General features: G+C 43.0%; 1 protein-coding gene across 4 annotated transcripts in view; it reads left to right on the top strand.

Moving 5' to 3' along the window:
• HOMER1 (homer scaffold protein 1) overlaps positions 1 to 23,172 on the top strand; it is a 170,693-nt gene that overhangs the window by 29,474 nt on the left and 118,047 nt on the right. The window contains exon 1 of one of the 4 annotated variants that reach the window (XM_039543423.1): positions 16,591 to 16,713. The exons of 2 other annotated variants lie outside the window; for them this stretch is intronic. Coding sequence is in view for 1 of the 2 variants with exons in the window: in XM_039543421.1 (XP_039399355.1) it covers positions 18,141 to 18,145 (5 nt within the window). In the remaining variant the exon portion in view is untranslated. Of the gene's footprint in view, positions 1 to 16,590; positions 16,714 to 16,988; positions 18,146 to 23,172 lie in introns of those variants that run through there. One more of the 4 variants, XM_039543421.1, reaches the window with a different exon arrangement.

A 23,172-nucleotide genomic window follows, 5' to 3' on the forward strand; every position in this document is an offset into this window, starting at 1 on the left:
AGCCTTTCAGCAGGAGCAAACTTCCATGAACAGAGGAGTCTGTCATCACTCCCCAAAACATAGCCTCTCATTGGCTTTTGGAAATGGATACAGCCAGGACTGGCTGCAGCAGCAAAAAATGCAAGTATACTACCAGTTCTGCCTTTTGCACTCTCCTTTTGGGACCCAGTCCCTTCCTGTGTGAGGCATACGTTCTCAGCATTCAAAAATGCCTATGCTGGATAACTCCAAGTATGACAGCCAATTGTGACATTAGCCAGGGTACAATCTGGACTGATGGACACCTGTGTCCTCTCAATTTTTCCAACCTGGGGTGCTATTTACCCTGCTTTGCTGTGAAAGCAACCACTCCTAGCCTGGTCTTGCACAGTTCCAGCTATATGGGATGAGTGCCTGCCACTCATGAATTGCATTGCAGGCCAACACCAGCAAACTCCCAGTCCCAGTCTTTCTCCCCAGCAATGTGCATTTTGTACTGCCCAGTACCCTCCTGGACAATACAAGCTCAGATAAAGTCCATCATATATTAGGGTTTGTGGATATCATTATCCCAAATGGAGTTTTCCCAAACCCTTCAATCCAAACACACTGTTTTAGATAAACTATCTTTTTGTAGTTAATACATTGGTTTTGCTGTTTTAAGTGACTACAAGTAATGATGCATGTGTCAGAATTGGTTACAAAGTAGTAAAAGATGAAGTGCAACTTAAGCTAAGTGAAGACAAAGGAAAGATCTCAAGTATCAGAGGGGTAGCCATGTTAGTCTGGATCTGTAAAAGCAGCAAAGAGTCCTGTGGCACCTTATAGACTAACAGACATTTTGGAGCATGAGCTTTCATGGGTGAATACCCACTTCGTCAGATGCATGTGAGAGACAAAGCAAAGGTGTCTCTCACTAGTGTTCCAGCAATCTTACTGGCTGAACCTCTTTCAATCAGGATCTCTTCCCCTTCCCTCTGTCCAGTGCTGCTTCCGTTGTTCTTCAGGGGTTGATGCTGCCATGGGTAGAGAGCAAGGGAGAGATGACTTGGGGCACCTGCCCTTTTCTCTTATAGCCCTTTCTCTTGCACAAGAATCATCTCCAGCTGATGTTCAGGAGACAAAGTCAGTATGGCCAGGAACCGTAAGCTGCTTCTTTGTCAAAATGTAAATCTTTTGCCCACACCCTCTCTCCTGCTAAAGAGTGACCCCTTGATCAGGTGATGGTCCCTTTGATCCTGTTGACACCTAGCTGAGGTATGGGCTAGCCTTTCATCTCTGGGAAACTTGTTTGTGATTGCCCTCCAGAACATGTTGGAACATGTCTCAGTTATAATCACAGTGAAATCTTATATCTTTACATACAATGTTACCACTCAAATTTACAGGACAATAATTATCAGCAAATCATGAGTTTTCAAATGCTACATTACACTTTGTACAAAATTTAATATAGTCTTGTAAAAGGGATGAACATAGAGATACAAAGTGTTACACCCATTCTTGGCCAATGGTGGGAATTGAACTGGTGACTTCCAGAGGTTTAAAAAAAAAAAAGTATGCTCCTTACTGCTTGAGCATGGCTCTCACCCTGAGAGCCATCACACATAGGCATCAACTCCATGGGTGCTCTGAAGCTGGAGCACCCACAGGGGAAAAAATAGTGGGTGCTGTACTCCCCACCACCCCCACTCCCATTCCTCTTGCATGGATCAGTACCTCTCCCTCCTTCCCTCTGCCTCCCACCTGCTGTGATCAGCTGTTTCCTGGTGTACAGGAGTTTTGGGGGGGATGGGGGAGGAGCGAGGATGGGGTGTGCTTGGGGGAGGGAGCAGAACTGGGGGAAGGGGTGGAGTGGGGGGCATAGCCTTGGGTATGGGATATAGCCAGGGGTCGAGCACCCCCACCACTTTGGAAAGTTGGCACATGTGGTATCACAGACGTATAGCCTATTTGGCTTGGACACAGAGCATATGTATGCACTGCATCTGGGAGTAAGCCTCCCAGCCCAGGTCACAGCTTCACGCTAGCATACTAAAAATAGCTGCAGAGATGTTGCAGCAAGGCTCTGAGGCTTTGTGTCAGAGCCTGAGCACCAGCTTGTGTTGCAATGTCAAAGCACTGACTATATAGCATGCTAAAAAGAGCTAGCGCAAGCCCCACTAGCTCAAATCTGTGGACCTAGGTTAGGAGGCATGCTCCCACATGCAGTGTAGATACACTCAGAAAGGACATAAACACACACACTATGTTGTTTCTCTGAACTGTCCAGGAGAGGGCTGGATGTTGCAGGGCATATGGTTTTGAGAAAATCTGGGCACGCGTTGGAGTCGCTTTGCAAGTAGTAACTAAGGCTGGTGGAAGCTAGAGTGGGACATGAGGCTGTAGACAGGCCACTGGGATCAGAGTTTGTGAACCAAGGCTGTCTAGCACACAGACAGGGTCAGGGCCGGTTCTAGGCACCAGCCCAGCAAGCAGCTGCTTGGGGAGGCACATCCAGGTCTTCGGCGGTGGGTCCTTCACTCCCTCTTGGAGCGAAGGACCAGCTGCTGAATTGCTGCTGAAGACTGAAGGGCAGCAGTAGAGCTGCAGATCATGATCACGGCTTTTTCTTTTTGCTGCTTGGGGTGGCAAAAACCCTGGAGCTGGCCCTGGACAGAGTGCAACTTGTATGTTGGTTGTGGGTGGCACAGGGTGGGAGCTACAACAGCAAAGCATTGTGAGGCACCCAGGGTTAGATGGTAGGCAGTGACACAACCCCTCACTGCTTTGGATTGTACCCAGAACATGACATTCATAAAAACTATAAAGCTTAATATTTTTCATTACCTTCCAAAACTTGCACATGATTGTCCAAAAGTTCTCCCTTGCGAGTCAGTTTGCCCACTCTGGATGGACCCAGAAGAATCAAGCATGATAACCAAAGGCTTAATGTCTTTTTACTAAGATTTGCTTTAGTAGACCTCTCTTCTTTGCAACATCTCTTCAGGCCATAAAGAATATCCCCACAACTCCTAGCAAAAGGAAGAATGACTGCAGAACCAGCAACAATTGATCTATCAATGGAACTATCACCAACATCTTCTGAAAGTGATACCTGGGGAAAAAGCCTGCTTTCATGAGCATTGCAATTAACAAAGTTTAAACATGAATGGCCACCAGCTTGCTCTGCCCCCCATACCATGTTTGCCACAAGTTCAGGGACTGTAATATTTCCTAGCCCTGCTGTTGGGATACGGGGAAGTGAATCTGGCCCTATATATTTACAAGTTTGTTTGTTTTAATGGGAAGAGTTTGCCTGTGACCTCTGACTTAGTCCTTGACACTTAGCAGCCTTTTTTTCCATTGCTTGGAAGATCTGTATACTCTTTATTCGGACTCTTTTTCTGCTATTTTCTTTCCTATGCAGAACCAGCAGGGAGCCCTACTGTTTCCTGTCAGAGCCCTCTGATATTTTTCTCAACTCAAAACCTTTCTCTTCCTCATGGCAAAATTGCCTCAGGGGGCTAGCCTGATATTTTCCCAATTAATCCCTTGCCTCAAGGGCAGGGTCTCAGGAACCCCATATACTAACAGTACTAAGAATTGACAGTATAAATCCATCTGCCAAAGGCCTACTGTCACTCCCAACTGCCATAGAACCTTCTGATTTCAATATTCCATCCCTTCAACCTTTAAAGGACCATTACACAATGTTATACAGATGTGCACATTAATATGGAATATCCCTGTTTTTGTTACTACATTAGGACCATACCATCAAAAAGAGATCTCTATTCAGTTTGATTTTATTCTGCTAATAATGAATCACCTTTCCTTTGGTGATTTTTCAGGCTGTACTGCAGGAACCATTACAAGACTTCATTCAGTTGCCTGGGAATGGCTGGCATGACCAGCCTGAGTCTGCATCCCACATGCAGAAATTGAAAGAAGGTTAATTAATAACTTCAAACGTCATGGCTATCATAGAGCTAACAGAAGAACTGGGAAGCCTGTGATATCCCTTCCCTCTCCAGCCCAGCCATCCCTGTTTGTCCGCTGGCCCTGCCATACCCATTTTCACAGGCACATCTTCTTTCCCACCTACCAGCAACTGGTCCAGCTGTCATCTTCTGCCTGCTTATTAGTCTCTCCTATCATCTGAAAGTTCCATTGTCTCCATACCCCCCGGTCTCACTAATCAACCAGTCTCCCTAGTAAAGCTTACATTTTCCACCTCAGATCTCTGCCTCCTTACAATTTTTTTTAAAGCAAAGATGTCATTCCCCCATGCCTGTGTAACTCACATACTTATACTTCAGAATTATTATTTTATAAGTCCGAAGAAATGGAGAGAAGCAGGGGGGAGTAGACATGGGTTTTAGTTGAATCATCTATGTCCGTGCATATGTGCAGAGATCAGGTCATGGCAACTTAGGCCCAGAGATATCTAGAGGAGAAAGATATGTGATAGTTACTAGATATGCTCAATAGCTCTTTTTAAAGCTGTACAGAAATTTTTCATTTAAAGGCAAGCAGTCTGTCAGGTCCACACATTCACCCTCTGATAACTGAGTCAGAGGTTAAGTGGGAAAGGTTATAAATACGGAGTAGGAGAGAGCCTTAGAGAATCAATGGCTGATCAATGCATAGCTAAGAGATCTGTCTGTTATGAAGGCTGCATCTCAATACCTGTACCATTTTGGGTACAGAGTCTCTGCTTTGCTAGAAAATGGAGACCGTCAACTATTAGTTCGGGCATTGGAATTAGCTGCTGGCTGCTAGGCTCTTAGGACTGTTTTGCTGAAGATATTCTGAAGTATTTGGATGGGACCTTAGAGGCTTCTATTCTCCTTAGGCTCTGAAGAATCCAGGTGACACACACACACACACGTACATTTTGAGGCCATGGTATAGGGACTGAGAAATGCTTTCTGTGAAAATGTCTGTGTGTACCAAAATATAAAATTATATATGGTCTTTTGAAACCTTGCACAGAAGTATATGTAACTGCAACAAGTGGGGAAGTCTGTACAGTACAAAGAACCCCAATAACTTTACTGCCAAATAGTCTTGTTTAAGAGGTTATTCAGAAGTATTCCAAATACTGTTTGCAAATATTTGTGTATGTGTTAAATGTTTGTTCACTAAGAAATTGCATAGTATGCTCTATTTGAAGCTGATTGACAGCTGTTATTAACACCTATATTCAGAGTTTTGAATACTATAGTTCTGAGTTTTAACTCCATGTTATATGTTCTGAAGTCTTGAAAACGCCAAACCCTGGCTTGTGCTTCAGCACAGAGGCTGTGACAGAGTGTGAGTAACCTCAGGCTGACTCTCTACACTTTTTGCAAGCTTCCCCATGTGGGCCAAATTGAGGAGATAATTGGTTAAGGACTGGATGAGTAAACAACTAACAAGGTGATTCAGCTTGTCAGCTGGGGACAGTTCAAAGAGAGAGGAAGAAATAGGAGAGGAGGAAGAAATCTGGAAGGAGGGGCTAGAGAAGTCCAGGATCTCATTGTAATCTCTAATTCTCTTTCTCCTTGTGTGGGGGGAGAAGGTAAAAGCCTTATGTTGTAGGGAACAAGCATCTGTATAGCATATTGTCAGTAAAGCATGTGGTGTTGAACCCTGCAGGAGTTTGTGAGGACTGTTTGCAGTAAGGAATCCATGGTGAGGGAATACTGCCTTTGTGATAGAGGCAAACTGAGATGCAGGAAAAAGGGGAGTATAATAGTTATACAAAATATTATCTCAGCAGTTAGTAAGTGAGCCAGATATCTACATTTAGGAAGTAGAGAAAGTGGGGAGGCCTTGCACCTATGTAAGGGGGCTGTTGGCCCCTTACTTAAACTTGGTGATATATATTTTTGGTTGTCCCTCTTCCACTACTAGGAGAAAGGGGAAGGGCCACAGAGAAGTCAGGATCCTAAACTGACACTTCCCAGGGCCAAGTGGGTGATGGCAATGTTACCAACTCATGACAAAATCATGAGTCTTATGATAATTATTTTCCTTAACGCCCCAGCTCCTGGAGTCAAGTGGATATGTGATGATTTCAGCCTTCATTCTTAAAGAAAAAGTAAGTTTCTAGCCCTTGTGGCTGTGAAGAAAGCTTCAAAATTTGACCCCAGTGCACACCCTAAAGGCTGAAAAAGCAGAAAGCAAATAAAAAGAACACCAAATCTGTTATTGTTACAGAATCCCATGATTTGTGGTGAGCCTGACTCATGATTTTTGAATATTTGGGATGGGCAATACTGAGAGGACAATGCTCCAAGTCAGCCTGATTGACATGGAAGGTAGGCCAAGAAGGGAATCAAAAGCCCAGTGGCCCATTCTTCCTGAGCAGCAAACCGAGCTGGGTGGGGGAGAGAACTGCAGCCCAGGGACAGAGAAGGCAGGGCTGTGCTGAAGGCAGAGCAGCAGCCAGAACCAGAGGGGCCAAAGGAACAGCCCAGAAGGTAGAGTCAGGCTGCAGGCAAAGCAGCAGTAACACTGAGCCAGAGGAGGTAGGGCTGCGCTGGAGCCAGGAGCAGTGAAGACCTGCCACACTGACAGTACCCTAGAGATGAGCTGCAGGGCCAGAGATGGGATAGTGGATGCCTGCCATGCTATGAGTACACTGAAGCTGAGAATGATGAACCATTGAGGAAAGCGAGGTGGGGACACTGGGCAGTGAGGGCCCAGTGGAGGGAGATATTGCCATGCAAGAGGACCTTGAAAGTTGGACTGGGGGAGGGGAGGGTGAACCCGATGAGAGGGCTGATGCTTGGGAAGAGGGTCCTGTCACCTATGGCCTGAGGGCATGTAGCTGCCATCAGAGCAGGTGGCTGACCCACGGTATCATTGCAGTGCATCCAGGTCCTGGGAGGGAGGCCTGGGACATGTGAGGAATAGACTGAACTTTTCAAGTTGCAGAGACTACTGTTTATGGTGTTCCCCCTCCCCATAGGGAAGGGTCCTTTGTTCTTTTGATCTTTTCAATTTTCCCCTTACTTTTTTTACAGCTGCTGTTTAATAAATTGTATTTGGTTTAAACTTAATGTAGTGATCAGTGGGTCAGGAAAGTGGCTGGTGTGGGGAGAGTACCCCAGAATGGTGACACCCTAGCCTCTGGCCTAAGTGACCACAACAAGATTGGGGGTTAAGCCTCCGAGGAATCCTAGACCTAGCCTTATTGGGGTTACGAGGACTACTGCATTGGAGAATAGAAGAGGAGTTCTCAGGGTCAGGCAGGCATCTGAGTTTGGAGTGAGGACTCAGATTCTTTCACTGTCCTATTCTACCAGGGTAATACAGAAGCTAGGAAAGTTCCCCACTGTAGTGGGACCATTCCCTTACTTACACCTACACTGTAACCTGGCCAGCTTAATGGAAAGTTCAAAGACAAAAGCAGATGTACGCTGGCAAACAGAAGGGAGAAGTGTCTGTATTCCTAACCAGTTCAACACACACCCTACTGCTCTCTTATATGGACCAGCTGGGATAGTTGCATCTCCTCTTCTTTCCTTAACTGGCCCCATTCTCTGCAGTTGATGCCTTTCACTAAATCAACTCTCTAGTTACAATTTGTAACAATATTCTCCCATAAGCTGCCTGTTATTTGCAAGGTGCTGTTACCTTGTCTTCCCTCTATTTTCAAGTTTAAACTATTTTTTTTGTCTGTTAGAAATGTTTGAACCTACTTCCCTTTCTTTCTATTGTATTCCAGGGGGAAAGAATCCCCATCCCAGACTTCTTACACCAGTAGCTAAGGAGCCAGCCCTCCCTAGGTATACATCCTCTCCAGCACTGCCGTTTCTCAACTGTGCCGGAACATCCTGGTCTGACTCCCTGCGTGAGTCAACTCCTGTTGCCATTCTAGGAGCAAATGAGCAGCACATATGAGAGCACCATATAAACCTCTTTCATGGCATACCCCAATTGCATTGCCATTATAGTTTAAGTAAAGTTATTCACCTGCACAACAAGACAGGGATCAGGTCCTCATACTTTTGTTTTCGCTTGTACACTAAGACATAAGAGTGTAAGGAATATGTTGTCCTTATCAGCGATGCTATCAATATTGGAGGAGAGACCTGAGAGGCTTGCATTTATCTGGCCAGATAAAGAGCCTTTCAGGTTACCTTCACAATGCATTTATTTGTAATTTGTAAATTCACAGATGTATTCTGTGAACTTTCTTATGTGGTTTTTAATTTTTTTTAAACATTTCAGTGCAAGTATTTTCAAGTACTTTTTTATTTTCTCATTATTGAGCAGAACCTAGTAAGATCTCTGTACTCTCTCCTCCACTTCCAACCTATTAAGGTCTCAATCTTGCAGGAATGTAGATACAGATTGTGAAAGTGCGCTTCTGAGCTGTGGATGGGACTGCTCAGCATGGTGCTTTGTTATTCATGACACAATAAGGTTAAGTAAACTGAGGGGAGTGGGCGCTGCTGGCTGTTGAGCTGGCAAGAACACTGTGCCCAGTATTTATTAAATAATAAATCCTGTTCCCTCAGTGTCAATTTTCCCCATACTGGGTCACTTCTTGTGGCAAGACTAACCTGTTTACTCTGTTATTCCTGCCCTTTCACATATGTAGATGTTATTTTTATGAGCTATGACCTTATTGTCCTTGCAGGGAATTGATTGCTGGGGAAGACACTGGGTGTATGTTCCTTTATGTTATGGAAAATGTTATATTAGATCAGTCATTTATGTAAAGGGAGCTCAAAAGCTTTAGCGAGAGGTGCCTTACAAATGTATACTATAAAATAATGAAAATATGCATTTTATCTCTTCCCTGTATAGAATGTAATCAGTTATCAAATATTTGAATTACTTTTGGATTAAAAATGCAAATGTGGAAAATAATAGTATCCTAGCATACAATTAAATAACCTTCTTGTGAGATGCAGGTGAGGAAGAATATGGGGTTGTTTGTTTTGGTATTTTTTCCTATGCATGTTTGAAAAACCTTGACAACTGTTATCACAGGTCATTTTCTTGAACCACCTGGGATTGGCTAGCTAGACCATATCCCAGATGTTCAATTATTATCCTTCTGTTTAGGATGTCAAAGAGTCAATGATTTAGAAAAATTAGAAGAAGGAATGAGAATTTTATTTGCCTGCTTTTGAAGATGAGGAAATAAAATAAGTTATTTTGAGAGAGAATAGTATAAGACCCCCCAACTCTATGAACACTTATGCACATGCTTAACTTTACTAACATGAGTAGTGGACTACTCATGGCAGTAAAATTAAGTGTGTTTAACTGTGTGCAGGACCAGGGCCTAACCAACAATTGGAGAGGATAAGTGACCATGCAATCCGTCTACCTCTCATCACTATTGGTTGAGGACAAAAAAGAATTAGTTGAGGTAAAACTTGGATTATACTATCTGGTTTGGAGGAAACATCATCACTTTTCCCTCTTGTGATTTGATCATGGATTTTAAATGGGATTAGTTTAATGTTTACCAAAAAAAACCCTACCACAATTTAAAGTATACATAATTGCACCATAAATATTGCAAACTAAAAGGAGCAGCCAGAAAGTTCTAAGCAAGATGTTTCAAGCAGAGTTCCTTCATAAACATGCTTTTTCCCTACACAACAGGATTAGTCTTTAAGACCTCACACAGACCGCTAACTGCTCTATTGAGAGCATGTCTTGTATAGACTGTAAATCAATATGGAGGTTCAGGGATTATATCAGCAGATGTTGAGGGATGAATTGGAGCTGGATGAAAAGCAAATCAGGAAATATTTTGAAAAGTTCCTTATCCAAGGAATAGACTGAATCCCCAATTCTTTGTCTGACAAGAAAATAGGGTTGTCCCCTATTGGAACCATTATGGAAATACCAGCTGTGGCTCAATAGTTACAGTTAAGTTTATTTTTTGCACTTAAAGCAGAGATTCAATGTCTGTAGTATGTATAAAATACAGTTAACCTCCCCAAAATCACAGCACTTTGAGTACAGAATATGTGTTTTGAGCAATGACAAATAAAACTGCTAATTTGTTTAGGATTTACGTTAATTTTAAAAGGGGGTCTTTAAGAAATTTAATATAAAAATATAGGGCTGGAAGGGACCTCAAGAAGTAATCATGTTCAGTCCCTGGTACTGAGGCCATTCCAAGTAAATCTAAACCATTCGATAGGTGTTTGTCTAACCCAGGGGTTGGCAACCTTTCAGAAGTGGTGTGCCAAGTCTTCATTTATTCAGTCTCATTTAAGGTTTTGCGTGCCAGTAATACATTTTAACATTTTTAGAAGGTCTCTTTCTATAAGTCTATAATATATAACTAAACTATTGTTGTATGTAAAGTAAATAAGGTTTTAAAAATGTTTAAGAAGCTTCATTTAAAATTAAATTAAAATGCAGAGCCCCCCAGACCAGTGGCCAGAACCTGGGCAATGTGAGTGCCACTGAAAATCAGCTCGTGTGCCGCAGGTTGCCTACCCCTGGTCTAACCTGTCTGTAAAAACCTCCAATAATGGTGTAGGACAGGTGTAGGATTCTCAAACTTTTGTCTGGCAACCCCTTTCACATAGTAAGCCTCTGAGTGCGACTCCCCTTATAAATTAAAAACACTTTTAAATTATATTTAATACCATTATAAATGCTGGATGCAAAGCGGGGTCTGGGGTGGGGGCTGACAGCTCATGACCCCCTGAGGGGTCCCGACCTCCAGTTTGAGAACCCCAGGTGTAGGGTAAGTATAAAATTAAAGTTGATTTAAGTTTAATTAAGGAAATATGTGCTGTAAAGAGAGGCCCTGACAAGTAAGTAGGAAGTCCTTGAAAATAATATGGCGTAAGGCCAGAAGGAATAAAATAAGGAGGATGTCTGGTGCAAAGAATAACTAATAATAAGGGGAAGTTTGTTTTAAAAAAAAAAGGGGGGGGGGAGGCTCTGACCAATAGGGATGACTGCAGATGTTTTAATATAAAACAAAGAGAATCTATCCTAAAATGAGCCAACATGGCCCTTCCCCAAACCACATACCAGCACTAAAGCCTATGTGAACCCAGGTGCAATGGGAGAACTGTTGGACAGCAAGAAGGAGGGGAGGAAAGGCCTTGGGAAGAAAGGAGATTGTAAATCTTATATGAATTAAGACGGGAAATAAGGGTGAGTTGTTTCCAACTGGTTTTTAGCTGAAATCAGTAAATGGCAATAACATAACTTGTTTGTTAAAGAGAATAAAAAGTAAACTCTTTAAGGGTTTGTTGCTAATACCTGCCTGTCCATGTTGGAGCCAACCAATGTGGATCTAAGCACCTATGGGTTTAGCCCATTTGTAAGTATCTTGATCAAATGCTTATAAACGTTTTAAGTATCAGAGGGGTAGCCGTGTTAGTCTGGATCTGTAAAAGCAACAAAGAATCCTGTGGCACCTTATCGACTAACAGACGTTTTGCAGCATGAGCTTTCGTGGGATGCATCCGAAGAAGTGGGTATTCACCCACGAAAGCTCATGCTGCAAAACGTCTGTTAGTCTATAAGGTGCCACAGGATTCTTTGTTGCTTTTATAAACGTTTTATAACTGTTTGGCTGTAGTAAATTGCTTATTTTTTAGGCGCTTTAGGCATGTTTAGAACAATTGTATAAATACCATTTGGTCTTTTAATCACAAATTCCTTTATTAAATCCAATTAGTGTTTGGTGGTTTCCCATATTATATTATTAATTCCAATTCCACAACTTCTCTTGGAAGCCTGTTCCAGTGCTAACTATGCTTATAGTTAGAAAGTGTTTCCTAATAGTTAACCTAAATCTCCCTTGCTGCAGATTAAGCCCCTTACTTCTTGTCCTATGTTCAGTGGACATGGAAAACAGTGGATCACCATCCTCTTTATAACAGCCTTTAACATATTAGAAGACTATTATCAAGACCCCCCTCAGGCTTTTTTTCTGAAAACTAAATATGCCCAATTTTTTTAACTTTTCCTCACAGCTCAGGTTTTCTAAACCTATCAGTTTTGTTGCTCTCCTCTGGACTCTCTCCAGTTTGTCCACATCTTTCCTGAAGTGTGTTGCCCAGAATTGGGCACAGTACTTCAGCTGAGGCCTAATCAGTGTCAAGTAGAGTGGCACAATTACCTACTGTCTTATATAAAATACTACTATTAATACACTTCAGAATAGTAGCCTATTTTGTAACTGTATCACATTGTTGACTCATTCAATTTGTGATCCACTATAGCCCCCAGAACCTTCTCAGCAGTACTACCACCTAGCCATTTTGTTGATTTGATTTTTTTTCACTTCCTAAATGAAGTTCTTTGCACTTGTCTCTCTTGAATTTAATCTTGCTGACTTCAGTCCAATTAACTAATTTGGCAAGGTTGTTTTGAATTCTAATCCTGTCCTCCAAAGTACTTGCAATCTCTCCCACCTAGTTGTCATCTGCAAATTTTATAAGCATACTCTTCACTCTATTATCTAAGTCATTAATGAAAATATTGAATAGTACTGGACCCAAGACTGACCCCTGTGTGATACCACTACATACACTCATTTAGTTTGACAGTGAACTATTGGTAAATTAGTCTTTGAGGACAATCTTTCAATAATTGTGCACCCACCTTATAGTAATTTCATCTAGACCACATTTCCCTAGTTTGCTTATGAGAATGTCATGTGGGAATAGGCAAACCACTTTTCCAAATTTAAGCTGGACAATCTGTTTTTGGTAATGTTTGTCCCTGTCTTGTCCTGGACTTGGTTTTGTTTGATATCAGAGCATGTTACTTTGCTCCCACTGGTGTGACCTCACATATATGGTGCATGCAAGGTCATGCCACATGGAGGACACCATTTTGAAAAGCATGCCACGTTGTTCCCACTGGTGTCATGCATGTGCGGTCACACAGGTAGGGGCAGGCCCATGCTGTTCCAGAAGTACTGAGACCTCTGGTATTCTGTAGATGCATCAGTGGCCCCTGTATGAAGGACTGTGTCAAAAGTCTTTCTAAAATCAAGATATATCATATGTACTGCTTCTCCCTTATCCACTAGGCTAGTAACCCTGTCAAAGAAGGAAATTAGGCTGGTTTGGCATGACATCCTTGTTAGATGTTCCTTATAATGCTATTATTCTCTAGGTGCTCACAAATTGATTGTTTAATAATTAGTTCCAGTATCTTTCCAGGTGTTGAAGTTAGGTTGACTGGTCTATAATTCCCCGGGTCCTCTTTGTTCCTGTATTTAAAGATAAGTACTATGTTTGCCTTTCTCTCCTCTGGGACCTTGCCATTCCTCCATGTGTTCTCAAAAATAATCAGTAATGGTTATGGATTGCTTAAGTTACTTCCTTAAGTACCGTAGGATGAATTTCTTCAGGCCCTGCCAACTTGAATACATATAGCTCAGTGGTTCTCAACTTTGCAGATTACCTTTCAGTTATCTGATTTGTCTTGTACCCCAAGTTTCACCTCACTTAAAAAGTACTTGCTTACAAAATCAGACGTAAAAATACAAAAGTGTCACAGCATCCTATTACTGAAGAATTGCTTAAGTTCTCATTTTTACCATGTAATTATAAAATAAATCGATTGCAGTATAAATATTGTACTTACATTTCAGTGTAATACTGAGCCTGTTTTTTCACATGTGAGCCTTTATCGGAGGCCTGAGTCCCACCACCCGGTACTGAAGCATATAATTAAACTCTGCAGGCCCCCCCGTGACAGGCAGCCCTGGGCAACTGCCCTGCTTGCCACCCCATAATGCTGGCCCAGCACTTGCGACCCCTCCTAAACCTGCCCTGTGACACATACACACGCACACTCACAACCCCCATGTTGAGAAACACTGATCTAGATGAATTGAGTACCCATGGAAAACTTATGTACCCCCAGGGGTACACATACCCCTGGCTGAAAACCACTGATCTAACTCATCTAATCATTCTTTAACCTGTTTTTTCCCCTATTTTGGCTTGTGTTCCTTCCCACTCGTAAATATTGTGTTTAGTATCTGGTCACGTGAGGTGTTCCTTGTTTGGTCCTGAACTTTCTTAATAGAATAAGGCAGCCACAATGACATACTTCACAACATCTGAAGTGGCTAAAGCAGGATGGGTGCTGCCCGCAAGGAGCAGGAGGTTGGAGGGGTTGTCCGGTGCTGCCTACCTGGGCCACTCACTCACAGATAGCCTGTCCACCCCTCCATCTCTATTTATGGAGGGGCTAGACTTGAGTGATGGTGCAACCCTATGTGCCAGGAGCCAGGACTCAATGCCCAGAGTTGAGAGCCAAGCCCAGCCAGCTCTATGGGACAGGACCTGTTTCACCCAGGACAGTCCCGCAAAACCTGGAACTGTTGGGAGGTCTGCTTCAAACTTCCTACATTAAATTAACTGAAACCTTGTGCACAGACTACTTTTGAAGATTTATTTTTCAAATTAATGGCCACCTCCCCGTTTTTCATAATTGACCATTTCTTCAATTGGACATGAAGGGGAGAGCTCATTCAGATCCTGGCTTGCATACAAATATTGCACAAAAACAAGTTAAAAGAACATTACAATGGTTGCAAAAATCAAGCACTCAAAAACTAGGAAAAAACAGAATTAAGGTTGCCTGTGCAATCCTAATTCAGCTGCTTTGTGATTATGTATTATGATACAGTTCTTAATTATATATTATTTGTCACACAGGACCCCTGCCTCATTCAATGCACAGAATAGACAATGTTCATTTAATGAGCAGTTATTCAATATTTTGTTTTCTCCTCATTGTTCAGTGTTTGCCCCATGCTTTATTTACTGCACAGTATTCAAACCTTGTTCAGAATTCACTAACTGATTTCCTCATGGGCTTTTCTCTGGCTCTTACCACTACAGTATCTGTGTTTCACAAACATTAATTTATATCCTAACACTCCTGTGATACGACAGATTATTATCCCCATTTTACAGGTGGGGAACTGAGACAGAGGGAGATTAAGGTCAAAAGTACCCACTAATATTGGGTGCCTAATCTGGGACCCCCCATACCCTGATTTTTCAGAGTACTTAGTATTATATAGCACTTCATCTGGTCAAAGCATATCTCTCAGTGATTTCAGTTGCAGCTGTGAGTGCTGAGCACGACTGTAAATCAGACCCATGCTCTCAATTGAGGCATCCAGAAAATGAGACAGCTTCCCAGTGTCCCAAGTGGTGGTGGTCTGGAGATGGCTCAGTCTTTCTCTGCTCTGAACCTGCTCACAGCTCTGGTTCTCAAGACACTATGTAGTTGTTCATAGAATATCAGGGTTGGAATGGACCTGAGAGGTCATTTTTCTCAGTGAGGCAGTGCCCTATGTACCCCAATGGTGTAACTCAGGGCTAATCAGACTTTTACATACAGGCAGACAATTTGAGTGTTTCATGGATATCTCCCCTCCCATTCATGATTGCATAGTGTCCCTATGGTAACTAGATTGCTTATATGGGGGAAATATTCAAATAATTCTTGGATGTCTAATTATGAGCTGGAAAGCGGACCACAGATTGAGACTCTTTGATGTAACTGCCTCAATGTAACTGCCTAGCTTTGCAAGGATCAGCTGCCCTTGATCTCTATTTATGCATTAGAATTTAGAGATTTAGGTACAAAACTTTGCTGGACCTCCAAAGAATCAGGTGCCAGATAAATGATTTTATATTAAACTAGCACCAGTCTCTGACAGAGCCTGGCAATTTCCGGTCTAGTAGCAGCAGCAACATGTGTTATCTATTTTGGCAATACAGTTGGAGGAGTGGGCCAAAAATAGTAGGATCTGGAGAAAACTAGGTGCTGGCTGTGTCTTTGCAATGCTACTAAGCAGGAGTGCATGAGGATCTAGATTTTTGCAGTAAAACTGGAGAAGGTGCTGAATTTCTGAATTTACCTGGTAGAATGTGGAGGTTTGGGATTTGTAAAAGTAGCTGGATCTAAGGGCTGGATACATATATTTATGGTGCTAGTGTGCCAGTTTGCAACAGGATCAGGATTTTTTTTGGTGCACTGGGAGCTGTTAAATTTTGATAGGATGAACACCAAAAAACCCAAATTGGAATTTAAAATTGGCAGAAAGCAGGCACTGTATTGGGCTGCAATGCATCAGGTTCTGGATTTTTTTTACGGTGATGTAGTAGAGATATACTTATTTTATATTTAAATTATACATTTTGGGGCTTTGGGCCAAAAATTGCAAAGATCCAGCTATAACTGTTCTCTATCCAGGCTATGGAATTTAAGGCGGTAGAGAGGGAAACCAAAAATTGGCTAGGTCTCAGAGACTCCAAGTTTTTGTAGTGTTTATTCTCTGAGATACATCTGGGTCTGGATTTTTATTTTCTGGTAGGGTAAGAGGCAGCTGGACTTGTTCACTATTTTGATGGTACAGTTTGGGACGCTGGAGCCAAGAATCAGCAGACTCCAGATTTCTTCCCATTTTCTGAACACCCGATGTTCTGTGGAGAATCAGTGAGGTGGGCAGAGGAGGTGGGAGATGGATGCGCTAGGACAAGGCACAGCTAGTACTCTGGGGAAGATCACTCATTGAAGTGGGCGGCAGCCGAGATTTCCCTCAGCTTCTCCTGTTCCATTCCCTAATATAGAAGCGCTTCCGGCGGCGTGGAACACTTTGACATCATCCCCCGCACCCTGATGACGTCAGCGCCGGGAGCTGTGTGTGACGTTGGTGCGTAGGGGAACGCGCTGACGTCTCCTATTTAAAGGTCCCCAAGCGGAGGATGGAGACAGAGCGAGCAGGTGCCGCTGTGGGGAGCGACGGGGCTGCAGAGCACAGGGAGGGAGCGCGCGGCGCAGCCTGCTGGGGACTGTAGGGTGCCCGGCCGCGGGGAGGAGGCGGGGCAGGTGGACAGCCGGGACCGCTAAGTCGCCGCGGTCTCGTGGACAGAACAAGCGCCTCGTCCGGCGCCCGAGGGGTGGGAGAGAGAGACGAGGGGGCCGGGGCAAGCAGCGCCCGTTCCCGGGAGCGAGGGAGGCAGAGAAGGAGCGAAGCGGGGGCGGGTGTGAGGGAGGGGGGAGGTGCGCGGGGAGCCGGCGGCTCGGGGGCGCTGGAGCAGCCGGGTGCAGCCCGACATTGAGCTCCCAGCCGCGACACTGGGATCCCGCCGCCGTGTGCGGGGCTAGGGAGCGGGAGTCCCGCGCGGCTCCGTCCCTTGGTCCGTACCGTGCCCCTGCGGCACAGGAGAGTGGGGGGCGCTGCCGCTCCCTTCCCCCGCTGCCGCTCTCGGTGATTGATCCGCCTCTCCGAGCCCGGAGGAAGATGCTCGCCCGCTCGCTGCAGGATGAGGCGTGACTGAAAGGACCCGTCCCCGCTGGAAGAGGGAGCGGCGCCCAGCATCTCCACGGCCGGTAGGGGGGTCTCTGTCTGCGGGGGATGTGCCACCGGTGCTCCCCCATAGCTGCTGCTGCCGCCGCTCTCTGGGAGCCTCATGCCAGCGCCGGTGAAACGGCTCGCTCCGCCTCCGCCTGCTGCTCGGGAAAATGAATCGATACCCCCCATCCTGCTGCTGCTGCCGCCGGCGGGGGTGTTAGAGGGAGAGGCGGCGGGCAGCGCTGCGCATAACGCCGGCCGCATCCCGCGCTGCACCTGACATACCCCGAGCTCGCGCTGCCCTGGGGCTTTGCTTACCCGGGGGATAAACGCTGCTGCAGGGTCCCTCGCCCCGGTGTGAGGCGACCGTCTCCCCTTCTCCCCGCGCAAGGAGAGGCTGGCTGGCTGTGGGGAGGGGATTTGCTGTCTGCTGCTACCTCCGAGGCCATCTCCTCTGGCAGCGGGCTGGAGATACAGGCGAAGACCGTGCTGCGAGAGGATATGGGAGAAACCCCTCTCGGGCTTCTTCCTTAGGACGCCTCGGCTCCTTCTCCTTCCAAAGGGGATTGTGATTTCTTTGGCTACAACCCCACATGCTTATGGACTCCCGTTGTGGGAGGCGCTGACCCGCTAGGGCAGCGCTTAAGCCCTGCTAATAGGGGCGCGAGGCCACTTGGATTTCTCTGAAACGCCTGGGATATTCAGCCGGGAAACGTGGTGACCTAGACTCGTGTCAGCATCGCCAAGGGAACGTCGGACCAGAGCGGTAGAGAACCAACAGCGTGGTGGAGAGGCGAGGAAAATCCTCTGGGAATCATCTATAGAGCAACTTTGGTGCAAGTCTCCGTTGGGCATCATGGGGTAAGGATTTCATACTAAGAAATGGACTTGTCAAGAGGAACATAAAAAGGAACTGGGTTTCCAGGTGGTTCACAAGTTAGAAGCAAAATACATAGGTCCGACATGAAATGCAGAACAAATGAGCTTTTAAATTCTATTGTCAATAAGCTTTTCTGGTACAGGAAGTCTGGTATGTAGAAATTTCATTTTAACTTTAGTAGAATGAATGCTTTCGTGGTCATGTGATATAGTCTTTGGTCTCTCAGCACTATGGACTTGGATAGGGCACCAGGAGTTGTATTAAAGTACACTGTTATTTCTATAACAGGTTTCTGCTAACAAGTTGAGTAGGGAACTAGGGAATATTTGAGCAACGAGACCTGAAATGATAGCTAGAAAAACATCAAATTGGTGTTTCTGCGCTTTCCAGACTGGGATACCATCTATTTCATGTTTACATTTTTAGTTTTTACTCTGAAAAGTGAATGAAAATGGCATCTCTCTACTGAACTGATCATTTCCTTGTGTGACTCTAGTCGTACCTACTTGCATTGTGACAAACCATTTTACTCTTCTTGGCTCTGCAGGGCCAGATCAGCTAAGAAAGTGATTTACATTCTATTATTTGGGCATCCTCAGAATTATTTAATAAATTACATTTAGTAACCTATGCAAACCACCGAAGACGACAGAGTTGTGTGGGTTCATTGATCACAACTTGATTTGCAGAACTCTCTCTTTCTGGTGCTGACACAGAAGAAGAAAATAACCCAGCTTGACTTTCAGATCCCAGACTGGGAGAAACTTGAAAACTTTCAGTGACATTTTTAGTCCCTTTCAGAGTTGAACCATAGTTTAAAGTATAGCTTGTTACATTGACTTAACAGTAGGTACCAGGGAAGGAAACATTTGTTCTAGCTCCTCTTCCAGGTACCCTACAGAAGAGAAATTAGATCTAATGTATAGTTTTCCCAGCTTTTATAGCATGTTCTCTGTATTGGAAAACCACTGTACACTAATTATTTTGTGTAAATCAGAACTTGTAAAGTAGAGAGGTGGGGTAAATTTTAAGTCATTTAGGCTATGAAGTGACTTAGCCATTCCAGAAATCTTTTCCCATGGCCAACTGGAATTTTAATAAGTCTTGAAGTCATCCCAAGCAGCACACTTGGTTGGGCAGCCCCTACCAAGTATAATGGAAAAATCATATGATCTCTCTCGATATCTTTATCCTTTTTCTTTGCACAGAACATCAGTTGGGGATATTTGACTAATTCACTATACACAGGAAACAGTAGTGTGGATTATAAAGAGAGAACCTCAAAAATCATTTTTTTCTCTAATGTTTTGTAATTATACTAACTTTATACAATAGTAAGGCCAGCATTTCAAACAGAAATGTGAATCAAGACAAGTTATGGTCCTTCAGTGTCTCGTTCATATAGGGGTTTGTGCTGGGAAGTGAAAAGTGCATTTCTCCTCAAGGACAGTTAAATGGGCATTTTAAATCTCCAGTTTTTTCAGCAGCTAGTTGGGGGGCTTTAGGTAGTTCTGAATATGTTCTGGTATGTAGTTCTGGAGTAGACTAATCTATCTATGGCATAGGATGAATAGACTGATAATCTTTTAGATCCCAGTGGTGCACCTCTCTTGTTCATAGGCTAGCTATTATATTCTTGCTTTCTCTCTCCTTTTCCACTCACCCACCAGACAACAACCCAACTCACTTTTCATTTGCAGCAAGCTACATACATAGAAGATGTATTCAAGCAAGCAGTAATGTAGGTACTCCTTGTGATACAAGTGGCTAAATGATTGTGGGGTCTTCATAGAATATAAATGTTGTACAGACCTTAGTGCAGTTTTAATTCAGATGTAGGAATTGTTGCTTTTGGAAGGCTTTCAAAATACTACTAAAGTCTGCTCTTAATAGTTTTTCTAAGAACTTGGTTAGTTGATCTTACTCCACATATGAATGGAAAATGTACTTTGTCCTTCACAGAGCGGTGAAAAATATGAACATACTTAATTCTACCTGGATATATGTATACAAGTTCTGCCCAATACCCATGTTTTCACTGTTCTGTAGTAAAAAGTAATGAGTTCATCACCCCTTCACAACTTTATCATTTCTGAAAATAAAAGCTAGCCAGCATAAATGGAATATTTCACCATTGCAAAGAAATTAAAGTGTGTTGGTTATTTTTTGTTAATTAACCAGTGCAAATTACCTCTTCTAGTAGAGGAGGTGGAAGTTTCTATAAATACTTCTTACAAATATATAAAATGTGAGGGGCTTTTGAAGTATAGAGAGAGGAGGAGAGACTACAAAAATGGCTTCCCAGAGAGTAGATCTCTTAACTGAGTAATTTCAGCAGCAAATCACTAGCAGATCTTCATCTGAAGAATGACTCTCTTCAGAGAAAGTGCATGCTTGATAATGTAGAGAAATGTATTAACTCAGAAGCTGTACTATTCTCTCTGCAGATTTCCTTGTAAAGGAATGGGCACAATCAGATCAGAAATGCTGATATTAACCATTGCTAAGACTATTGCTGTATAGCCATGTCTACACTTATCTGTTCCTGACAGGTTTCACAGTGAATGCATGGAGACCACGTTTAGTGAAGATTCAGTTGAATCCACTGTTAAGAATGGGCAATTTTGCTAGTGTTGAAAGGCACATAGCCTGAAGTATCAGTCCCCTTCGTGGGACTGAAGTCCTTTTTTGTGATAGAGGGTACTCTATGATATTTCTGTAGATGCTTTTTCTAATGTAAGATATAGCAACTGTAACACCACAATTTCTAAAGTTTTATCTCGATCATGGCTTTTTCTTCAAGCTTCTATTCAAAATGAATTCAAGTGGCATGCAAAGTGAATGACTGTAAACTCTTGAAGTTTAATCCTTTAGAGTCAAGTTACAAGAGTGCATGGCTACTCTGATAGAAGCAGTGAGGCAGTTGGTAATTCAAACATTTAGGCAGGACTGCATCTATTTTATCAACATATCGAATACTTAATAGGTGCTATTTTTCTACACACCTCTCACTCAACCTATGAACATACAAATTGGTACCAGGCCACACCAGTGGTGTACCTATTTCAGCGCTTAGTACCAGATGCTTCAGAGGTAGGCACAAGAAACCCCATATAGACAATTGTGGAGTAAACTGTTCAAAAGAGAAGCTTTCTGTTTTAGTCATATCTAATGTAACTGGATGTTCTTACTGACACCATAAATATTATCCTTCTAAGCTCTTGAATTCATAGCCTCAGCATCTTGTGGCAAATAGCTTAACTATGCACTATGTAAAGTATTCCTTTTTTCAGTCTTCAATTTGTTGCATTTCAGTGTCATTGAATGTCCCTTTGCTTTTTGTAATGTAAGAGACGGTAAATAGAAATGCCTGATCTAGTTTTGTCTGTAACATTCATTAGTTCATACCTTTTCATCATCCCCACTCTTATTCATCTCACTAAACAGTTCCAATATTCTTGGTCTCTCCTTGTATACAAATTTCTATATCTCCAGTCATTCACTCACTGTCAGTTTCCTGAGCATCTACAGGGTAATTTCAATCCAAGTCCCATTAGAAGGAATAGTTTACACTATTCATGAGTATTACCTTTTATTGTTTAACACAGAATTTCACCTGCAATTTTGCTGCCTGTTCACCTTCTTTGTTTTAACTTAGTGAAGACAGCTTTGTCATCTAGAAGGTCTGCCAATTTGTTGTTCACCCCCTTTTTAAAGGTAATTGAAAAATATATTTAAATACCAGTTCTGCTATGAAAAACTTGGGCAACAGCTGTTAACTTTGCAAAGTGAAAACTGATCTCAGCTACACTTGTACTTTTCCTGGATAAGATCCTGGTTTATTACACTAGCTTTGCCCTGTAATCTTCTTCTTTCATTAAGGTTACCAGTTTTGGCTGGATGTATTCCTGGACTGAAGGTTTCATCATGACATAATCTTTAATTAAAAATGAATCTTTAATTCCTGGAGACTCCAGGACAACTCTGGATGTTTGTCAACCCTTTCTTTCATATGGCTTGGGTAGGTAGCAGTGACTACAAATTTATACAGCAGCAATGAGCTGGTGAACATCCTTCAGGCCCCCAGCAAATTATTAATTCCCTTAATAGCCTTTTTGCAGGACTTTGTCAAATATTTATTGAAAATACAAAGAAATTGTTAACCATTTTGCCTTTTATTTACCCTTGCTGAATGATTAAAAAATTACAGTAATTGCTATCTTTGTTTTCTTTTTTTCTCTGACAGTTATGACACTTGTCAGCCTCCAGTCCTCGGGTGTAGCCGCAGACATTAACACATGTATGTTTTTGCATGCACTAGCACTTGAAAGAATTGCTGGGAGGTTGCACAGTCAGGATAGCAAGGCTTTCTCATCAACTGGGGAATGTTGTAGAAAGTAGTATGTGTGTACTTATTCCACAGATGCTATTCGCTTAACTGAAACAGAAGTTCCACATGAGTACTACTTCAAGTACTCATGTGGAACTTCTGTTAACCTCATGTGGAACTTCAGTTAACCTCCCAACATGCCAGGGCTCTTTCTAGACACCTGGCAGAATGCATATTTCTAGTTGATTGATTACCCTAATTTTGACTCATCTACATGTGGTCTCTGAGTCTCAGGCATCTAGCTAACACTCCAATTTTTAGCAAACATATATATATATATATATGGTCTCTTTAAATCTTCTTTAAAAAGTGGATTTTTCTTTAATTGTGTGGGACTGTCTCTGAGATAGTATACTAAGGGTTTAGCCTCGTGGGGGAGGGAGGAGGGAGACCCTGCAGTTAGCGTGGAGTAGCTAGTGTGCAATAATTCCCCATGTGAACACTCTTACTGCTCACTCAGAGTGCCTTTAGTGCATAGTAGCTTAATGCACTTTAGGAAAAACCCTTAAACAGGCAAGTTGTTACACTTAGGCTATGTCTACACTGCACAGCTTTTAGCAACATGGTTGTGTTGCTACAGCTGTGCCACTAAAAGTCGTGCAGTGTAGCAGCTGTTTG

This window comes from Mauremys reevesii, linkage group 6 (genome assembly GCF_016161935.1).
Source record: "Mauremys reevesii isolate NIE-2019 linkage group 6, ASM1616193v1, whole genome shotgun sequence".
Lineage (NCBI taxonomy): Eukaryota > Metazoa > Chordata > Testudines > Geoemydidae > Mauremys > Mauremys reevesii.